Source organism: Calonectris borealis, chromosome 1, assembly GCF_964195595.1.
Source record: "Calonectris borealis chromosome 1, bCalBor7.hap1.2, whole genome shotgun sequence".
NCBI classification, from domain to species: Eukaryota; Metazoa; Chordata; class Aves; order Procellariiformes; family Procellariidae; genus Calonectris; species Calonectris borealis.
This window is the reverse complement of record NC_134312.1, coordinates 160,201,293-160,221,539: the sequence shown is the minus strand read 5'-3', so window position 1 is coordinate 160,221,539 and position 20,247 is coordinate 160,201,293. Positions and strand designations below refer to the sequence as shown.

Genomic DNA, 20,247 nt, shown 5'->3' with positions numbered 1-20,247 from the left:
GTATTTCTCTGCTTCTGAAGACATAAGGTTCCTTTATAAATAACATAATGATACGGAGGATTTTGCAAGTTTGAGCTTTATTAACTAATGCCTTCAGCAAGGGTACAGATACAGAATATGTATCTGTACAGAAAGTATATTCAGTTTTTATCACTTGTAAGACAGTTCTGCTGTCTTTTGTCTGGAAACAAAATATATGAAGAAGAAAAAATTGTCACGTATTTGATATGAAATGTAATACTAATGTATCTATATTGTGATTTTTTTTTTCTAAGTCGCAAGTAGTGTAATGGCTTGATACGTTGAAACAATTGGAGAATTTGAAAAGAGAGATCCCTTTTTGTTTTACATTATCTGGCTGCGCAGAAGAAAAATGTATGAAAAGTTTCCGTTGTGAGGTGGCTGAAATTCTTTGTATCAGAAAATATCAATGCCCAGGGCCTTGCTCTTAATGACATCAAAGCTAATTCAACACGAACAATCCCCATTTCATGGGCAGGAAGATACTAGATTCCTATAAAGAGATGTACGAAGCTACAAAATGATCAAATGTTGCAATTATTAACAAACAGAAGACTTGTAAACATAATGCAATAACTGGCAGCTTCTTGGATAGAAAGTTCGTCAAGCTCCAGGGATTCTGAGAGTTTCTTTTCATTAATCATATAATTCTGAATATTCATTTTTCGTAGTCCTACTTGCCATTACTATCACTAGACACCACTTTTGTTGTGATTTTAACAAGGAAACTCCCCACAGTGAAGATCAATGCACAGCCAGGTAATTACATTTTATATGTATGTTAACAAGCTTTGATTATTTTTGTAGTCAATAGGTGCTGTAATGCAAAATAGAGGGCTTCCTTAATTTTTTAAAAAAATCTCAGATTTTAAACTATCTCTGTGGAAAAAGTAGAGTTGATTCATTGTAGAGAACAGGAGTTACCAGTAAACCCGAATGATGGGTGCTCTACCTCATGGGGTCTGTTGCCGCAGAATGAGCCTGTCTGAATTCCTTTTTCAATGAAGATCTCTTTTTCCAAGAATTATTATTAAGGAACGTGCCAAAAAATTTTCGAGACTGATGAAAAAATCAATACATAAAATGTATCTGTTTTGCTTTATTCTGTCATCATTTTGTAGGTATAAAAAATCAGTGTTAGAATTTTAGCATTTCATTATGCGTTTAGGACTTTGACAGCTGGTCTTGTTGATTGTTCTAGGTATTTTGACCTTTCCTAGATACTTCACCTGTGAACTGTCAAAGGTGTGCATGTGTGTCAGTCTTCATAGCTGGCAGTAATGAGTATAATTGCTTTGAAAATTGTTGTAGATAGGTAGACAGAAAAGTTTTTGTTTCCTGGGTTTTCTTAAGAGCAGAAAAAATAGGCTTTTTTGTCAGCTTCAGTTGTCTGTGCTGAAGGATTTTTACTGTTATTTATTGTTTCTTAATATAAATTAATAAGCTCAGGAATACTTAAGTTTTCCATTCTATCCTGTATTGACTAGAAAGACAATAGACACCGTTTCAATTTACCCGTTTCAAAGTTACTCTCTTCTGCTTCTCTAGTCCCTCCCCAAAGCTTTTCTGTTAGGATGCCTGCAAAACTGAGCCAGAGGTTAGGCAACAACCGTGCTGTGGCCAGTGTTCATCATACCAAATGGTGCCCTTGCCAAGTCATCATCTTGTACAGGCAGACACGAAGTGTTCATGTTACAGGGAGAGTTTAATTTGTGGATTAGGAGAGATGATGGGTATGGCTAACTGCAAAGGCTCTGTTTTCATGAAAATAACCCTAGCAGGTAAAGGAAAAGGTGAGGAGACCTAAAACCTGTATTTTGGATCTTTTTCCCTTAGTGAAGTATTATTCAGTTTTCCTTAAAGAAGGAGCGTTTGACTGTCCCCAGCCAGTAGTTAGGGCAGAGGGAGAATGGTTGAGCTTAGTTCTCTAAACTTGTCCAGTATTCCCTTAATCTTGGGTGACTGTGTGATGATAAACATGACAAATGATTCACTGTGCGTACTGAAGAACCAGCCTAGGTCTGTAGAAGAACTCAGTGTTGTATGCAGATGGTATGTTGATCTTTAATTCCTGGGGTACCTTCATTGAAATCCAGGATTAACCTTTAGTGTATCTGAAAGACTTCAGGTGCTTTTTTTTTTTTTTTTTTTGGCTAGTAAAACTGTGGAGAGGGCTGGTACTTGCACATGCCTGGAGTTTCCAGTATCTTGCCTGGGCTGAAGTGTTGGCATCCCTTTCCTACCTATTGCTGCTGACACATGATGGATTGGGTGTTCCTGCACCTGCCTCCCTTGAAGGTCATACACTGGCACTGCCACCTGTGGACTAACAAACACTACTAGCCTTGAGTTCAGTATAAGAGCTAGCAGCCAGTCTCCCTTCTGTCGGTCTCGTGTGGTGGGGAGCGATTAAAGCCCTTCTTTTGTTGAAGCTCTACTGGTGCAGCGAGGAATACACGATTCATGAGGCCGGAGACCAAATGCCTGACGTGGAACATAGTTGCAGACTGGCCATGGGGCTGTGAGGCTGGAAGAAAGGGAGCCTCGGTCCTGGCTTCTGCTTCTGGGACTGCTCAGAAATTTTATCCAGTGACTGGTTTTGACAAAACAGAGTAAACAGAAAATTTAGCTTAAAAATTAAATATAACATCTATTTGAAATGTAACTTATGGTTTATATCAGCTAAAATCAGCTACTCCACTTCTTGCAGTCTTTCCAGTTCTAAAAGGACCATGCTTTGGGCAGGGGATGGATAATGTAGGTTAGCTTGTTTCTGTGGGCATTTATTACAGCCACAAAGAACAGTTCTTGGAGAGGTTTTCTATTTCTTATTTAGCAGCAGTGAAAATCGCAATTATTCTATTTACTTGGCTTGCCACTATGGCAAAGAGTAATTCTTTGGACTGTGAGGAGGAAATGTTTGTTTTCTCTGGCTGCTCCTTGCATATGCTGCTCCAATTAATTATGAATATTTACCAATAAAATGGAGCATTTTTCAGGTTCAGTTAAATTGATTTTTAAGATTCAAGATATAGGCATAGGCAACCCATCTTGTGTTTTGTATAATGCTATTCATTATACAAAGCTAATAGACAGAGTAGCGAATCAATAAAATATCACTGTGCACGTCAGATGAACATTATGGCTCTAAATTCTTCATCAGGAAGAATCTGTAGGGGAAAAAAGGAAACAAAAAGCTAGATCAAAAGCGATGTGGGGAATTAATGTGGAGAAGATGAAAGGGAAGGAAATGAACAATAGGGTTGATGTAAGTGGAGGATTAAGTAAAGCAGAAGCAATCATTTTTATGGGACAGATGAAAAGAAATTGAGAATAATTGTTACAGGAGGTGCAAGTAGTGGCAAGTTGAAAATGACATGTATTTAATGGCCATATGAAAACTAGGGCTTGTCTGTGATTTGTGCTATCATTCATTTCCAAGAAGTAGCTTCTTAATAGCTCTTGTAGTACCATGTACCGTTCTGTCAATGATACCGACAAAAGTTTATTGGATTCTTTTGGAAGTTAAAATGCCACGCTAGCATCATTTGACATTGTTTAGATCTGGATAACAGTTTTATTTTAAATATTTGAAGCCAGCCAAATCTTCCATTCATGTCTTCTGACCCTTTGTACATGCAACACTAGGTTAGCTTTCTTAAAGGAGTGTTTACAGGCACAGCTCATTACTTGGTACAGCTGATAACATGCAATGGGAAGTTCTGCAACTTACTCTGAAAGTTCCTAAAGTACAGGATAAACTGAAATTATTGTTAAGGCAAAATTATATCTGTTTTAAAACATATTAAATGCTGTTAATAATGTCTTAGGGTTAAAGAAAGACTCTCTTCCAAAAAAGTGCGTAAAGCTGATGCACAGCTCCGTTACGAGGAGCCTTTCGGGAAGAATCGGGATTGGGGTCTTACTGTGTTTCCTGGCTGTGCTTTGCTGCATTCCACCTGGTGCAGAGGGTAAAGGAGCCCAAACCCTGGCTTTCAGATCTTAGGGTCATCCCAGTCCCTCACAGATGAGCAGTAGCGCTGCAAAACATCTGTATCCTTGTGCTTGGGAAAGACAGTGGAGGAAAATCTGAAGGGACAGTGCTACCTTCTTTCTTGGGTCTTTATCCCTCAGCTAGCAGGGGAAGCCCTGACCAGTGAAGCGGGGGCAGCATTTGCTCCCAAGGGAAGTTTCTTGTTCATTGGCTTAAAAGATTCTTCCTGACTCACCCTAATTTTTCTCCTTAATTCTATCCCATTACTCACACCAGTCAAGAGCTATGATGATTACATCTGTAGGAAATTCTCAAATCGCTATTGTTATTCCTGCCTGTCCTCTGTTTGCCAAAGTCTATCTGTAAGTCAAAGCATTGTACATGGTGGTGTCCAGAGGGAAGAAAGTGTGGTGGTGTGGTATTATGTTGCTAATAATTTGAATGCTGACCCTTTCAGCTTTTTACTGTTTTTCATAACAGTATATTCAAGCCCACCTTCACTCCTTGGTGTTCTTTCTGTGCTGTCCTCAATTTGTCACCGCCTTTTGAATAATGAGGCCTTGAATTATGGATACGTGATTGTACCAGGCTCTTTATAGTCCTCTCCCTACCACTTACTTGATTTTTAATGTGTGAAGTGAGCTTTGTTAACATGGTTTTCTAGGTAGGGCCCCTATATAGACAGGGACTATGATTTTCCTGCTCTGAGATCATGTTCCTTGCCTTTTTGACGTGGGGTTGCACTAGTTATTTTGGCTTTTTATTGAATCCTAAATTCATTTTTCGTTTGCTGGGATTTCTTTTAACTTTACTGGGGTTTTTCCCAATGTTTCTAACTTGCTTTTGGAATTTTTTTGAAAATGTTGTTCAGCTTTTACACACTTTCTGTCATCTACTTTGTTTTTTGTTTTACCTACTTTTGCACTAGTACTGTATTACATTTTCTGTTTATATAGTTGCATAGAACCTCTTTTAAGCTCTTTAAAAGTATTAGGAAAGTCTTAACATTTTTGTTTTGGCTTTACTATGTTTCATTGACTATCTACATTTCCCATGTGAGCTGCATTGATTCTTTGGATTTTAGGTGCAGCCTGCTGAAAGCCCTGATTCTCCAAATAATGCCTTATGCAGTTATATTTTCTCTTTTTTTTTCTGAATTAAAGCTCGTACAGAGCAAAATCTTTAATGTGATCTTTTGTCTTGTACCTTCCAGTGTCTGTGATGCTTCCAGCCACTTCTTGCTGTTATGTCAAAATTAAATCTTGCTTCTTAGTAAGAAAGAATGAATTTCACAGTTCTTAAAAGAAATTAAAAAGATCAGCTGATTGCTCCCCCATATCACATCACTGGAGGTAAACTCCAATTGTTTCTACACCGTATGCATATACTGTCTTTATAGTACCTGGTCGAATGATTTGGACTGGCTTATTGCGTTACAAGCAGGGATGTCCCTGGCAGAGAGTTTACTGTGAAAATGGGAGCAGAATTAGTTCAGGAGCATTGCAATCCTTGCACTGAGCTGCTCTTTTCTGTCTCTAAAGAGAAGGAGGAACTTCTCTTACAGAGATTTTCCTGTTCTTTGATCCCTGGCTGGAGCATCTCTGCACTCTGGTGTGCGGATGACTAGGATAGCGGAATCTCTATACAACGAGTGTACGAAGGTCCCTGTCTGCCATGTAGGATGTTTTCCTCAATGCATGTTAGACAGAGCCCAGCCAGGTTTACTGGGCTCAGGAACTGGACCCTTGTTTAGTGTTATGGAAAAGCAGGAAAATGTTAGTATCTCTGGGGACTGGTAGGGCTTTGAATATGGAAGCGTTATGGTCCACAGGTAAACTTCCCGCATTTTCCTATCTTTGTACTTTCATTGATGTTTTGTGGCCATATTGGAGAATATGAAATGATGGCTATTAGACTGAAAGATTCTGTCTTCCTTTTAGAAAAAGATGATAGAAAAATTAGGCTAATAATCATTCACATACGAGAAATATTAATGGAGTTTCTGAAAGGTCCCAAAATGTGTTTAGAGATAGCTCCACAATATGATTCTATGAAAGATAAGACTTCTGTGACAAAACATTCAAAAAAGAAGTCTATACATTTCCCGTGGTATTTAAACTGGCAAAGGCAATAGAAACTGTGGTGTCAGGATGCCCCATTCATTGCTGCCTGAGAAGCAGATCTCATGATTGTTTTGTATTCTCTGTGCGTTTTCTTCTGATCTAATATCTAATTGATATCTAATTCATATGTCCAGAATTTCACAGTGTTGTAGTAAATATGCAGCTTAATGTGTGACGATTGCATGTTTTATTTAGGACAGTATAAAACTTATTCTGTTCTTGTTGACAACTGTTACAAAGATGTATATTTTTGATTTGCCCAAACTCTGAATATTTATAGGTGATTAAAATAAAGAGGTTGTTTAGCAGGTGCTGGCTGCAATTTTGTAGTTACAGTATTGTAATCACTTCATGAGGTTTCTCTGTTGAGGAAATTATCTTTGTTTAATGCTAAAGGATGTAGGTAATCTGTCTCTAATGCCAAATTATTTCAGGGTGTGCACTTCACTTTTTCCCCTACATTTACGTAGATCGGAAAACTGAATGTTCCAAACAACTTGTGGAACAGTTTCCATATCAACTTTTATGTGCTAAAAATGTAATTAAGATTGTTCAACCCAAAACATAAAAAAGAACTCGAATTTAATTTATATGGCATTTTTGCAAGAAATATTGTTTCTTATTTAACTGGTTCTATTAGCACGGTGAATTTGAGTTTACCCTGGTAAGTTAGTAGCAAGCTGTTATCACCTATTTAAATGTGAGTAGCTGGATCCATGAGGAAATACTGAATTCGAAGAGGTGTTTATTCACAAACAGTACTTTTATGCCTTTTGAGTGAATTAATGGTAATCAGTTTGTTAACATAAACAATGCAATCCCATTAACTGCTCAGGTAAATAGCATTAGATGTAAACATCTTTTTTACATTGCTACATGACTTGATTTCTTCTGCTTATGGAAACGCTTCAAAACTTTTTAACATTTCCTCTTTTGTGTAAGTGGCTTATGACTCTACTGATATCTCATCTTCTCCTTGCTGCCTCAGCTTTGCATCCTTATCCCTTGTGCACCGGCCTGTGTTCTTCCCTTTTCTATTTATCACTGACACCTCTGGAGTGGTCACATTCTTACTCCCTTTTCTGGACTTATTTTAAAAGCTAGAGGAGGAGTTTCTAAAGACAGAATATGCCTACTATTACTCCTGACAATTCCTTACAATTCTTTCTTTTCCCTGCAAGATGGCTGGTGTGTTGTGATAAAATTAGTATTGTTGTCTTGGTGCTGGTCAGACATGCCTAAGAGAGATGATTCAAGTGTGTGGTTATGGAGCAGGGAATGGTGAAGGGATTTGGTAAGCGTCTGATGATGCTATTACTTCAGACCAGCTTCTTGAAAGTCATCAGTTAAAACACTTGCTTTAATTTTAAAGTTATTAAACTTGGAAACAAACCAAACAATGGGAATAGATTTACAGGTATTTTTTTATTGCATCTAGTCTCCTCTTCCCCAATGCTTATTTTTATTTAAAAAAGGAAAATAGCCTTTTTATCTTCTGGCTGTAAGAAAAAGGTCTCCTACAACCTCTATTTTTCTTATACTTGGGAAACCATATAACTAGTCTAGCTGTTACTTTCCGTGCCCTCTGTCTCCCTGCCCGCCCTTTAGCGTAGTGGATCGACACAGCACACAGAAGTGTTTCCTTCGGCTGCCTCATTGAAAGGCATACATTGGATCGCAGATGATATCAAAATAGATTTGGCTTTAAAAAGAATGAGGTTTGATTCTGTGATACGCTTATTGTCCTGAAGCATCTGGGGCAGTTTGGGGAAGATATGCAACAGCAGATATTTTGCATGTAAAGCTTTTAGTTTAAGTGGTGAATAACCTTGGGCTGGGGATATCTGAAGGACTACCGGTGACCTATATCCTGTTGTGACAGCTGAGAGCAGCAGGTTGGAACTGCTGGATAAAATCCATACCCAGTTGCCCACTGTACTTTCTTCTTGTCACTACACAATGTCAAATCAAAGACACTTTTTTTTCTTCTTTTTTATTTTTTTAAACTGTTGCTTATTCTAGCTGTTCACTAATTTGAAGAGAAGATAGCCTTGCTGCCGTGGTAATACAATGGGAAAAGTAATTGAAATCAGTGGCAGACTCTGACCAGTGTGGGCATCTACCCTACATAACTAGGCCGAGGTAGAGTACAACTTCCAAATATAATAAAGTGATGCTTTTCTTTCTCATTAGCCATTTTGTAGCCTGCTGATTTTGTTAGATCTCTGTATTAAGTTGTAAATGGTGTGTGAAATAAAACACTTCTTCTCAGTTGATGGATATGGTCCTCATGATTTCAAATGCTCTTCAGATTGCTGTGGTATGCTTTGTTTAGACCAGACGTGGAAGTCTACCTAATGCATAATTCTCAGTTTAGAAAGGAGATAGAAAGGAAACCAGTAGGAACTAATATTTTTTTTTTTAATGTTGGGGATGTGTGTGCATATGTTGGTCTGCCTGTTGACTTATTTAAAAAGAGTTTTCTTTTAAAAATAATGTTCCTAATTTATATTTTCTGATGATATTTTTCCGAATAGATATCTGGGTGGTGGTACTGGGAGTTCCTCGATAGCCAATATTAATTCCCACCCCTCTCTTCCAATTAAGAAAACAAAAATCAGAGACTTAAGAGTTATGTATGACTTGTCAGCAGCACGTTGGCAGTCAAGGCAGGAATTCATTAATCTTGACTCTAAGCTTGAGATCCAGCTTCTGGTGATATGGTCTCTCTGTTTAAAAAATCTGTTCTTAGTTTGTGTATCCTTATTGCATAACTTTTACTAAATGAATGTATGTATTAGATGAATGCTTAAAAAAAAAAATCTATTCCAAAACGTGTTCTTTGTCTAAAATAGGAGTATGAATTTTAGTCATTTAGTAGTATGAATGTTTCATAGTGGCACTTTGGTATGATAATGTCATTCTATTCTTCGAGAATTTATAGTGTCAAGTGGGATAGGGCTTGGGATCCCTGTGTGCTTCTGAAGTGAACGAATGGAAACTCTGCAGCTTAAAATCATTTAGGAATCAGGCCTGTGTAGTGATTTCAGTACATAAGCATGAACCATGACTCAAGAGCTACTAAAACAGCAGTGTCTACCTATTCACTATTTGTTTTACCAGCGTATTTTTAACTCCCAGCATAATGCTCTTAATGACCCAGATTCTGTCATTGGTCTCTATGCTGGACCCCTTTTCGAGACAGAAAATGAGAATATCCCCAACATGTTATCCTATCGGCCAAGGGAAGTTGGAGTGCCATGCAACTTTGAAAGTGCCCTGTATGCACATGATAGTAGCAATGCTGTTTGGACCACCTGCACCATTTTCCAGCCATCTAGAAGCAATACCTGTAGCCAGGCTGGAGCGTATTTAGCTAGGCAAGGCCAGGGAGTTTGTCTCGGTAGAGTAGAGCAACTGGAAAAGGAAAGCAAGGCATGTTCTTTCTTTTTCTCTTCCGCGTTGGCCCTATAACAATAGATACCCATATTCCCCAAACAAGCTGTGCTTTTTGTGTCGGAAGCTGTTGCCAGCAAATGTCAATGATTTTTAATAGCGGACTTATTTTCTTGCTGTATTTTTAACTTCTTTTTTCTTCCCTTTTTTTTTTTTTAACTTTAATGGGCTTAGGCAGGTTACAAATACAAGATGTCATGTTAGTAATGGCTCCACAAAGACAACTGAAGTAAAACAAAGCATTTGCCACAGTGGAGCGTTTTTGCTGCGTACAGCGTCTCTACTAGGTTTAACAGAGAGGATCACTTCCCTGGTGAATGCTTGAAGAAAGCCCTTGCTGATTAGAGGTGATGAAGGCCATCACTTCTCTCTCTTGTTTTGTTTTGATTCTGTTGTTATTAAGCTGAGGAGCTGATGCCTGTTCTGTGCTCCTCTCCTTGGTCTCTAGGTTGGCATGCTCCCATTTCTAAAGAGAGGTATACCAAAGCAACTAATGGTAATTTGCATCTATGTGTGCCACTTTAAAGAAAAGAGAGATAATTCGAATGTGTGTGCATGTGTTTGCTTTATTCTAGTCGTTATGGACTATTTGCCCTTCTTGTGATTAAGGACTGCCCATTCTATGAATGTGCTTAATACTTTGAAAACTTGAAAGAAATGGTGGCACCCCACACAATGTCAAAATGTGCATTTGAAGTAAAACCCAGCAATTCAGATCTTCTGGTCTTGTTCATAGCAGGTAAAAGGCTGCCTTGATGACACTTAGAGCAAATGAATTTCTCTCCTGCAGTCATGTACTGAATAAATTGCTTGATCTAGTTTGGTACAAAAGGACATGATCTATAAATAGTTAACAGAGCTTTCTTCAGGACAAGTGATCTATAGACTGGAACTCTCTCTTGGGGTCTTTTAAAAAAGTAAGTGCTGATATGAACAAAAGGAAAGTTTGTTTTAAAAAAAAGAAACCTTTTTAATGAGATTGAAACTCACACTCTTTAACTTCCTTTTGAAAGCATCTGGCCAACCACTTCAAAAGTCCAAAAAGGCTAACCTTACAGTCACTTGAAGAAAAGAAGAAAAAAGGTCAGACCATTAATCTGATGTGAATATATTGTCAATAACTACAAGCTGAAAATGCAAGCTAAAACAACTGGTTAATTTGAATCAAAGAAATTGCTGTCATATAAGCATCAGTGAATTCAGTTTTTATTTGAAAGCCACTCTTTCAGGCTTAAAGGAACTTCTCTTTATGACATTTTCATGAGTTTGTCGATACACTGCACTGTTGGCCACAGGGTCTCTCTGTCCTATTTGCTCTTTCATGTACTTTTTTGTCAGCTAATCTTCCAGGTTTTTAGACCATTGCTAATTGTGATAAGCAAAACTTAAGACATTTTAGTGTGCTAAAGGAAGCATCCATCTACCAAGTTTCTTCATGTGGCATTCTCAGAAGAAAGCACAAAGAACAGTTTTCTATGGAAACAAAAGGAAGAAGCCTCCCTTTTTATGGTATTTTCAGCTTTGATTCTTTTTTCATTGAGATGAGGCCAGTCATTTTGAAAGTAGTGTCAATGTGGATTTTCCTGAAAAAGCCTGTATGACCTATGCATGTAAAATTGGGGTTTTAGTGGCAGCGTTGCGTGCAGGCCAAGGTGGTGATGGCGGCAAAGAGACTGGTGCATGTCGCTGGTGTGGCTGCTAATCCCGACAGTGTCTTCAGATATGTGCTAGTGTGTGTATGCACCACAGCTAGCACAAGGACCAGCACCAGCAAGTACATTGTGTGCAAATATGACTGGGCAGAGCTATGACTGTGAGTGCTTGGGGGCCAGAAGGATCCTTCAGAGTGAGGAGAAGACCATCTGTGTTTATAGATTGGCCATGGGTTTTGGGAGAGCAAATCATTCTGTGCTTACAGAGAACATGAAAGCCAAGTATCCAGACTATGAAATCACTTGGGCAAGTGAAGGCTACTGACTTGATCAGTTAAAAAAATTTAAAATAGTATGGTGGGAGTATGTTATAGACCACCTGATCTAGGTGAGGAAGTAGACTAAGACTACTTTAAACAACTAGAGGAAATCTCTGTTTCACAGAATGTGGTGCTCATAGGGGACCCTGACATCTTCTGGAGGGGCAACATGGTGGGATGCAAGGAGGAAGATTTCTGAAGGGTGTATGGGATAACTGGTTGATACTGGTACTGGATGGGTGAACTGGTGTTGACACAGCCAGATCTGCTGTTCACTATCAAGGAAGAACTGGTTGAAGACATTATAATCAATGACAGCCTTGGCTGTGGCAAGGGTCCTGAAGGGAGTGAGGAACAAGATTAGCAGGGTGCAGACCCCAGCCTTCAGGCTAGTGGACTTCAGCTTATTCTTTATTTAGGGAAAGTTCCATGGGAGGCAGCTCTGAAGAGCAAAAGAGCTCAGAAAAGCTGGCAGGTCTTTAAGGACAGCATCCTCTAAGTGCAAGAATACTTAGGAAAATAAACACCTTTATCAGGAAAACAGCTTCATTAAGAACAGGTATAATGGCAGAGCTCCAATGCAAAAAGGCAGCATTTGAGAGGTGGAAGTAGGGGTAGGATACAAAGGAGGAATTTAGAAAAATTGTCTGGGCATGCAGGCATGGTGTTAGGAAGGCTAAAGCTCACCTTGACAGTTGTAAGGAATGTTAGGAGCAACACAAAGAGCTTCTACCACTGCATTAGTAATTAAAAGCTGAAAAGGGGAAACACTGCATCAACAAAGGGATCACAAGTAATTTGGTAACAGCAGACACAGGTAAGCCCGAGACACCTAATGACTTCTTTGCTTCAGTCTTCACCAGCAAGGTCTCCCAGGCCTCTCTTATTAGTGAAAGAGTTCAGGGAGGAGGTAGATGCAGGTCAAGTCAGTGACTGGGAGAGTTCAACACATGGAAATTCATGGGACCAGACAGACTGCATCCAAGAGTGCCGAGAGAGTTGACTGATGTGGTAGCAAGACTGCACTCTATACCTTTGAAAGGTCATGAAGGTTGAGAGAGGTCCCTCATTACTGAAGAAAAGCAAATGTTGCACCAGTCTTCGGAAGAGGCCAAAAGCAAACCCCATGGAACTACAGCCTGGTCAGCCTCACTCCAGTCCCTGTGAAGTTCATAAAGTCAGTCCTCTTAGAGCACATTTCTGGGCACATAAAGAAGGTGATAGGGAAGAGTCAGCATGAATTTGTTGAGGGCTGATCAACCTGACAGCCTTCTATGATAAATTGACAGGATTTGTGGACTAGGGAAGAGCAGTGGATGTCATTTACCTTGCCTTTAGCAAGTCTTTTGACACTGTCTCGCACAACCAGATAGATAAAAAGCCAGTTGAGTGATCAGGCTCAGTGGGTCATGGTTAATGGGTTGTACTCTACTCGGAGGTCACCAAAGGTTGGCAAGGGTCTGTATTGTGACCAGTCCTGTTCAACAACCTTATCAATGACCTGGAGGAGGCAATGGGAGTGCATGGTCGTAAAATTTACAGAAGACATAGAACTGGGGAAACTGCTTAATACAGTCAAGGGCAGGGCTGCCACCCAGTGGGACCTAGACAGGCAAGAGGAATGGGCTCGTTGGAACTTTGTATAACTAAGCAAAGTCAATGTCTTTCTTGTGGACACAGTATCTAGACATGGTCTGAGTTTTGAGCAGAGGGGGCTAATCACTTCCTTCTATCAGCAGACTATACTTCTGTTAACAGAGCACAGGACACTGTTGGCCGCCTTTGCTGGCAGGGCATGCTGCTGACTCATTCATGTCCAGCCGACATGTCTGCCCACATCTCCAGGTCCTCCTCCACAGAGCTGCTCCCCAGCCAGTCGGGTCCCATCCTATATCATTGCGATGGGCTCTTCCTTCCCGCATGCTGGATTTAACAATTTGTCTTGAATTTCACAAAGTTTCCATTAGCCCCTTTCTTTTGCCTGTCTAAGCCCCCCTGGATGGCAGCCCTGCCCTAGATTGTGTTAACTGTTTGCTCCAGTTTTGTGCCATCTGCAGACTTGAAAAGACTACACTCTGTCACCTCTTCCAGGACATGATCCTGAAAAATGTCAAACGCTTTATGGGTAATCAGCCCTTGGGTCACTGGCAAATACAGCCCAAAGAGCAGGAGAGAAAGCATATACAAGAGGAAGGAGTTTAACTAATAAGAGCTGCCCACATGGGAAATCTTTATGGGTTTCTTTGCATTTATGAATGTCAACATGTGAAGTACTGTTTGGTAGATTCTGTTTCCTAATATGAGCAGATATGAGTCTTTTTATTCAAGGTACTTAAAGACAATGTGGGGGAGTTGGAGAAAATTGTATAGGAAGACCCAAGAATTGCCAAGACCTGCAAATGACCACAAGTCCTTGCAGTCCCCAAGCGGCTGGTAATTTTCATGATAAAGAAGTGTGTTGTGGTTATTAGCTTTGGGAATATACAGAGAGATGCAAGGTAGTGTTTGAGCTCTCCTTCTGACTGGGGAAAGAGTTTTTTTTACACTGAGGACAAGCAAAATATTTTACAAAATGCCTGGGGTTTCATGCGTAATATGCTTCTAAAGGAAGCCTTAAACTCATCAGCCCCATAAAGACTTTGCTCTCATTCCTAAGGGTACGTGGGACTGCAAAAGATAAGGGATGTTAGCTTTGGCATAGGACAGTTTTCACTTGCCTTTTCTGTTCCATGTGCTTCTCCATTAGCTGGACAGTAAATTAGATGAGAATTTAAGGAATTTTTTGAAAACTGTTTGGGAACCAAAACCCACTTTGTCCAACTCAATTTGATTTAGTCTGAGATCACGGCAGACTAACTGTTACTGAATGCTGCTGCCTACAGCTGGACCTTCTATTGCCACACCATACTATGAGTCCTCTGCCCGCCCTCTCTTCTGCACAAGAAACAATACTTATCCTTTACCTGACTTATGAAAATGAAAAGAATCTCCTTGCTATTTTGGCACGGGTGGTGGTGTTTAGCAGTAATGGAGGTGAGAGTTACTGCCTGAGAGTTACTTTTCCCAGAGAAGAGGACATCTTTACTTTGTGTAGGCTTGAGTAAAGTACTCAAACATGTATGCTACCTCACGTTTACAACAGCGATGCTTGCTACCATTGTTCCTTCCTTGCAGGATGATTTTAAGGTTTCAGTCCTTGCTGCCCACTGCATGTGCCTTAGATTTACAGCTAAATTAATTCCAGTTGAAGGGATTGGAGTCTATGACACTGAATATTCATAAATCTCCTGTGAATAGTAATGTCTGTTTTCCTGAAAGGTAACATCTTCATGGGCAGCTGTCTTGATCAGAGAAAGATCTCAGCAAGGCAGGTCTGCAGAGGATGACTTTTCATTTGGTTGATCTGATCGACTAGCGAAATCCATCACTTCTGGTATAGTAAGAGATAGAATTAAGGGGTATAAGGAATTGGGGTAGGGGTGGCATAATCTAGTACTTAGGGCCAGGACTCTCTAGGCCAGGAGTTAAACCAAAAGTATCAAGTTGAGGCCGAGTTAAACACCATGCTGGGAGGCAAAATTGGAACCATGGGATTAACTCAGCAGACTTAAGTTAGTCAGACCCAAGGCTGGCGTCAGGAACTTCAGGCATAATGTTTTGAAGCATCAGGCAGGAAACAACTGCTCGAGCTGCCCTCCAGTCTCCTGGAAAAACACCTTCATTTCCAGGAGAAAAGAAGTGACATGTGCCAGATGTATGCGAGACTCTGCATTAGTAAATTAACAGGGCTATAACACTCAGGCTTGTGCTGCCTCCTTTAATTGCCTGACATGCATATAGAATGCCAAATGATGTTCTCTAAAGGAAACTGAATGCAGATTATGCTTTGCAGCTCTTTGCACTATTGGTTAGCTGGTACCTATCATGCTGAACATCAGGAACTCAGTCCACAAGAGGTGAAGGGGCTGCTACTTGTGTAGTTCAGGTGCATGCCAGTGAAAGTCTGCAAAGTTGTGACAGTAGAGTAAGCTGTTGACCTTTTTCTAGCATCGTGTCTTGGACTTGTCATTCTTCTATCTGAGACCTCATTTACAATAGCTTTTGAATTGGAAATAATTGTAAAGGAGGACCATGGCTGCTTTTATCTTTTATGCCCTTACACAGGGACAAACAATCCTATTTAAAAAAAAAAAAATCCACCACCACAATACCACATTGTACTGTAGCAATGGTTCAAATAACCGTGGTTACTATAGAGTAATTCCCCCACACAACACAACACAATGTGCATATGCATACATACACACATGCATACACTTGGAACTGAGTACTTGAGGATAAAACTAGACTATATAGCTGTGGTGTAAAGCACAATGTGTCCCACTGCATGAGTGTTTTGACTGGGGAACTCCAGGCCAGTCAGTCTCACCTCTGTGCCTGGGAAGATCATGGAACAGATCCTCCTGGAAGCTGTGCTAAGGCACATGGAGGACAGGGAGGTGACTCAAGACAGCCAGCATGGCTTCACCCAGGGCAAGTCCTGCCTGACCAACCTAGTGGCCTTCCATGATGGAGTGACGACATCAGTGGACAGGGGAAGGGCTACTGATGTCGTCTGTCTGGACCTCTGTAAAGCCTTTGACACAGTCCCCCACAACATCCTTCTCTCTAAACTGGAGACATACGGATTTGATGGATGGACTGTCCGGTGGGTGAGGAATTGGTTGGATGATCGCATCCAGAGGGTAGTGGTCAACGGCTCAATGTCCAGATGGAGATTGGTGACAAGTGGTGTCCCTCAGGGTTCTGAATTGGGACCAGTACTGTTTAATATCTTCATCAATGACATAGTGGGATCGAGTGCACCCTCAGCAAGTTTGCAGATGACACCAAGCTGAGTGGTGCAGTTGACATGCCTGAGGGACGGGATGCCATCCAGAGGGACCTGGACAAGCTCGAGAAGTGGGCCCATGTGAGGTTCAACAAGGCCAAGTGCAAGGTTGTGCACATGGGTCCGGGCAACCTCTGGTATCAATACAGGCTGGGGGATGAAGGGATTGAGAGCAGCCCTGCCGAGAAGGACTTGGGGGTACTGGTGGATGAAAAGCTGGACATGAGCCAGCAATATGTGCTCACAGCCCAGGCGGCCAACCGTGTCCTGGGCTGCATCAAAAGCAGCGTGGCCAGCAGGTCGAGGGAGGTGACTCTGCCCCTCTCCTCTGCTGTGGTGAGACCCCACCTGGAGCACTGTGTCCAGGTCTGGGGTCCTCAGGTCCAGAGGAGGGCCACAAAACTGATCAGGGGGATGGAATGCCTTTCCTATGAAGAAAGGCTGAGAGAGAGAGAGTAGGGGTTATTCAGCCTGGAGAAGAGAAGGCTTCAGGGAGACCTTACTCTGGCCTTTCAGTACTTGAAGAGGGCTTATAAGAAAGATGGCAACAAACTTTCTAGCTGTTGTTGCGATAGGACAAGGGGGAATGGTTTTAAACTAAAAGAGGGTAGATTTAGACTAGATATAAGGAAGAAATTTTTTACAATGAGGGTGGTGAAACACTGGCACAGGTTGCCCAGAGAGGTGGTAGATGCCCCATCCCTGGAAACATTCAAGGTCAGGTTGGATGGGGCTCTGAGCTACCTGATCTAGTTGAAGATGTCCCTGCCCATGGCAGAGGGGGTTGGACTAGATGACCTTTAAAGGTCCCTTCCAACCCAAACTATTCTATGATTCCATGATTCTATGGATCTTCTTCCTACAGTTCAAGTGTTAGTATCCATTGAGTGATGATTCGTTCCTGGCTGTCTTATGAGCACAGAAACAAAATAAACCAGGAAATAGTCAATGTAACTCTTCAGTAGTCATCCCCGTGTCCCCCCTCATCCCCCTAAGACTAAAGCAAAAAGGCCTTGGTTTTATTGCAGTATTGTTAGGTTCTGTTATCATATCTATTGCTAGAGGAGGAGTGAAAGCAAATGCAAACTTCTCACAAGTTCTTCGAACATCTTATCTATTTCCCTACCTCTACCAACTAACCTTGCTTGGTTGCTGAGCTGCAGAAGGAAGATTTGTTCTATTAGGTAAAGCATTGGTTTGATTTCAACCCTCATTGGGTTTTTCACCCCCCCTCCTCCCTCCGCTTTCCCCTCATTGGTAGTGAAAGTAATATGCTCACTACATGGTAAATCTCTTACCCTCACTGCATCTCTGATGGCTTGATTTCCTTGCTTTGTTATCCTACCCATTGGACCAGAGATAGCCAGCCAACTTCATTGTGATCCTCTTGGCTTCACATCATCTTCCCCAGCTGCACATACTGTGGTGCTGCAGTTTACTGGGGTATGCATTAGTTCAAATAACACTTCCCCCCTCACCCCCTGCCCTGGCCCTTTATTCTTTTCTTGAATGTGGAAACCATAGTAGAGGCAATACATTGTCAGCTGCTTTTTCTATTGCACATAAGCAGCCATAGTGTTCCTAGAGTGCCACGGTGTGTTTAGACCTACCATCTGACTGCTTGCGTCTCTTCTTTCAGGGTGGTTTCCATCAGAAATTTTTTGATACTAACGTAATCTGGAATCAGTGATGGCTTGCATAGACCCTTGTGAGGGATTTTAAACAGGTCATTTACTGCTGTGACACATTTGGTTTACCTTTCTTTTGTTCATCTGTACAGTGACAAAAGAGCGAATAATTAAGTTGAGTTTGTTGTGGAGGTATTGACTTGCATCTTGCCACTGGAACACACTTCACTAGGACTATGGATATTGGTTATAGATTTTCTGCAAGGTTGCCTGTAAATCCCGCAGTGCAACAAGCATGGTGTACAGTTGAAGTTTTTTTGGTGGCCAGTAGCCTGGTATGCTTTCATACCATCTCCTCTCCTTCCCTGCAGAAACATGGTAAATGATGTTTTCAGGCCCAGGTTCCAGTGCAGAGTGTCTTTCTTTGGTTATAGCGATAGTGACAGACAGGTTTTTAAATAATTGCCATACCGAAGTTCAATTGTTAATCAAAGAGGGTTGAGACAGAGTACCGGATTTGCTTTTCTCCATTTGGAAAGTCTTTTTCAGATGTTTCTGCTGTTCTCAATAAAGACAGTATTTGCTGATTCAGGTTTGCTGAGAGCAGCCTAGGTTCACTGGCGTGTTCCAGCTGCTTTGCAGTGCTCTGCCAATGCAAACCAGCTGCAGGTCTGGCTTAACTCAAGCCAGGTTTATGGCTGGTTTGCATCACTGGAGCAGTGTAAAGTACCTGAAGCATGCCAGCTAATCTGGCCTATGGGTGAGCCATTATAAATGATTTGTTTTTCTTCATGTTCTTTACATATAATTTTATGTATAGTTAAAGCCCGTAGAAACTGAGTAGACTGTATCACTAAAAGACAGATTTTGTGTTCTAAACGGAAGTCTATAAAATTAGAGTTTTTTTAAGCCAGAGTTTTTCTTCTTAACTGAAATAAAATTATCAAATTACACATTGCTCCTCTGCACTTGTCTATAATGGATTTCTTTTAAGTTACACTAAGATTATAGTTGCCTGTTCGTGTTATAAGATGAAATAATGATTAGTCTGAGATCTAAAAGAGCAGGCTTTATAAGTTTTATTTTGCAAAATGTGGGCTCAGCTTTTATTCCAAATGCAGTAATTCTCTTCTAGTTTACTGAGAATGTATGCAATATTTGTGTCATTATCAATATCATCTGCAATTTACTGACTGAAAATATTTTGGAGATTCTGAGAGAGGAAGGAAATCAGCCAACCGTGATTTTTCTTCTGTTTATAGTAAAATATATAACTGAAATCATATACCTACCTTGATTAGCATGATGAGTGTTCAAAACATGCCACAAACATCAATCAGTAATTATATTACTCCTTGCATAGTAATAATTTTTTTTCATAATCCAGCTTTTTTTCTGAGTCTCTAACAGTGTTGAATGTGTGATATGTGTGTTTAAACAGATAGTATTATACAATGGAAGAATAACAAAAGTGTCATTACAGCTACTCTGTGTGTATCTACACTTTTTTCAGAACTCAGGATTTTTGTTCTTCACATAAAAATATTCTTGTATAAATATTCTTGTATAAAATGGGATGATTTTTTTTTTTTAAATTTCTTTCTGGATAACCATATTGTCAGAAATTGTGTTCTTCTGATCAGCTGTATATTGGAAGAAAACATGACAGAATTTGCAAAGTTTTTCTGGACTTTGAGGCAAAACAATGAAGAATTAATTACTGCCTCATATTAATTAAGATAACAATGCAAAACCCTTCATTAGAAGCATAGGAAAAGTTCTTCCTTGGTCCTTGGAGAGAATATTATATGCAAGCCCTGTTGTGTGGGTTGCAAGGTGTCACTGGAATTTATATGCATTACTTGTCTAATTGCAGTAAATGTAGCATGTCCAGATAGGTTTAAAAGTTGGATGGCTGTTTGTTACTTGCTGGAAATCACTTGAAACCTTGCTACTCAGAGGCAGCTGTTCACAGGTCCTTCACCTCTCCCCAGAGATAGCTGGAAGACTCTGTTGTTGGACCCTGTCTTTTGTGGCAGAAGCAGTAAACATGACAGGTTGTTTGGGAGCCATCTGTTTTAAAATGGTTGCTGCTTTGTATGCAGTAATGAACTTGAGATCAGTTTTCTGTCTGTCTTCATAGTAACAGCCTTGTTTGGTGT

The 20,247-nt window shown here is 40.5% G+C and overlaps 1 protein-coding gene across 10 annotated transcripts in view; it reads left to right on the top strand.

Annotated features, from left to right (window-relative positions):
* The window catches only part of PCCA (propionyl-CoA carboxylase subunit alpha), a 291,279-nt gene that overhangs the window by 197,292 nt on the left and 73,740 nt on the right, over nt 1-20,247 (top strand). Inside the window, exon 20 of one of the 10 annotated variants that reach the window (XM_075137867.1) lies at nt 8,161-8,330. The exons of the other annotated variants lie outside the window; for them this stretch is intronic. Coding sequence (XP_074993968.1) covers nt 8,161-8,187 — 27 coding nt within the window. The 3' untranslated portion in view covers nt 8,188-8,330. Of the gene's footprint in view, nt 1-8,160; nt 8,331-20,247 lie in introns of those variants that run through there. 10 annotated transcript variants of the gene reach the window in all.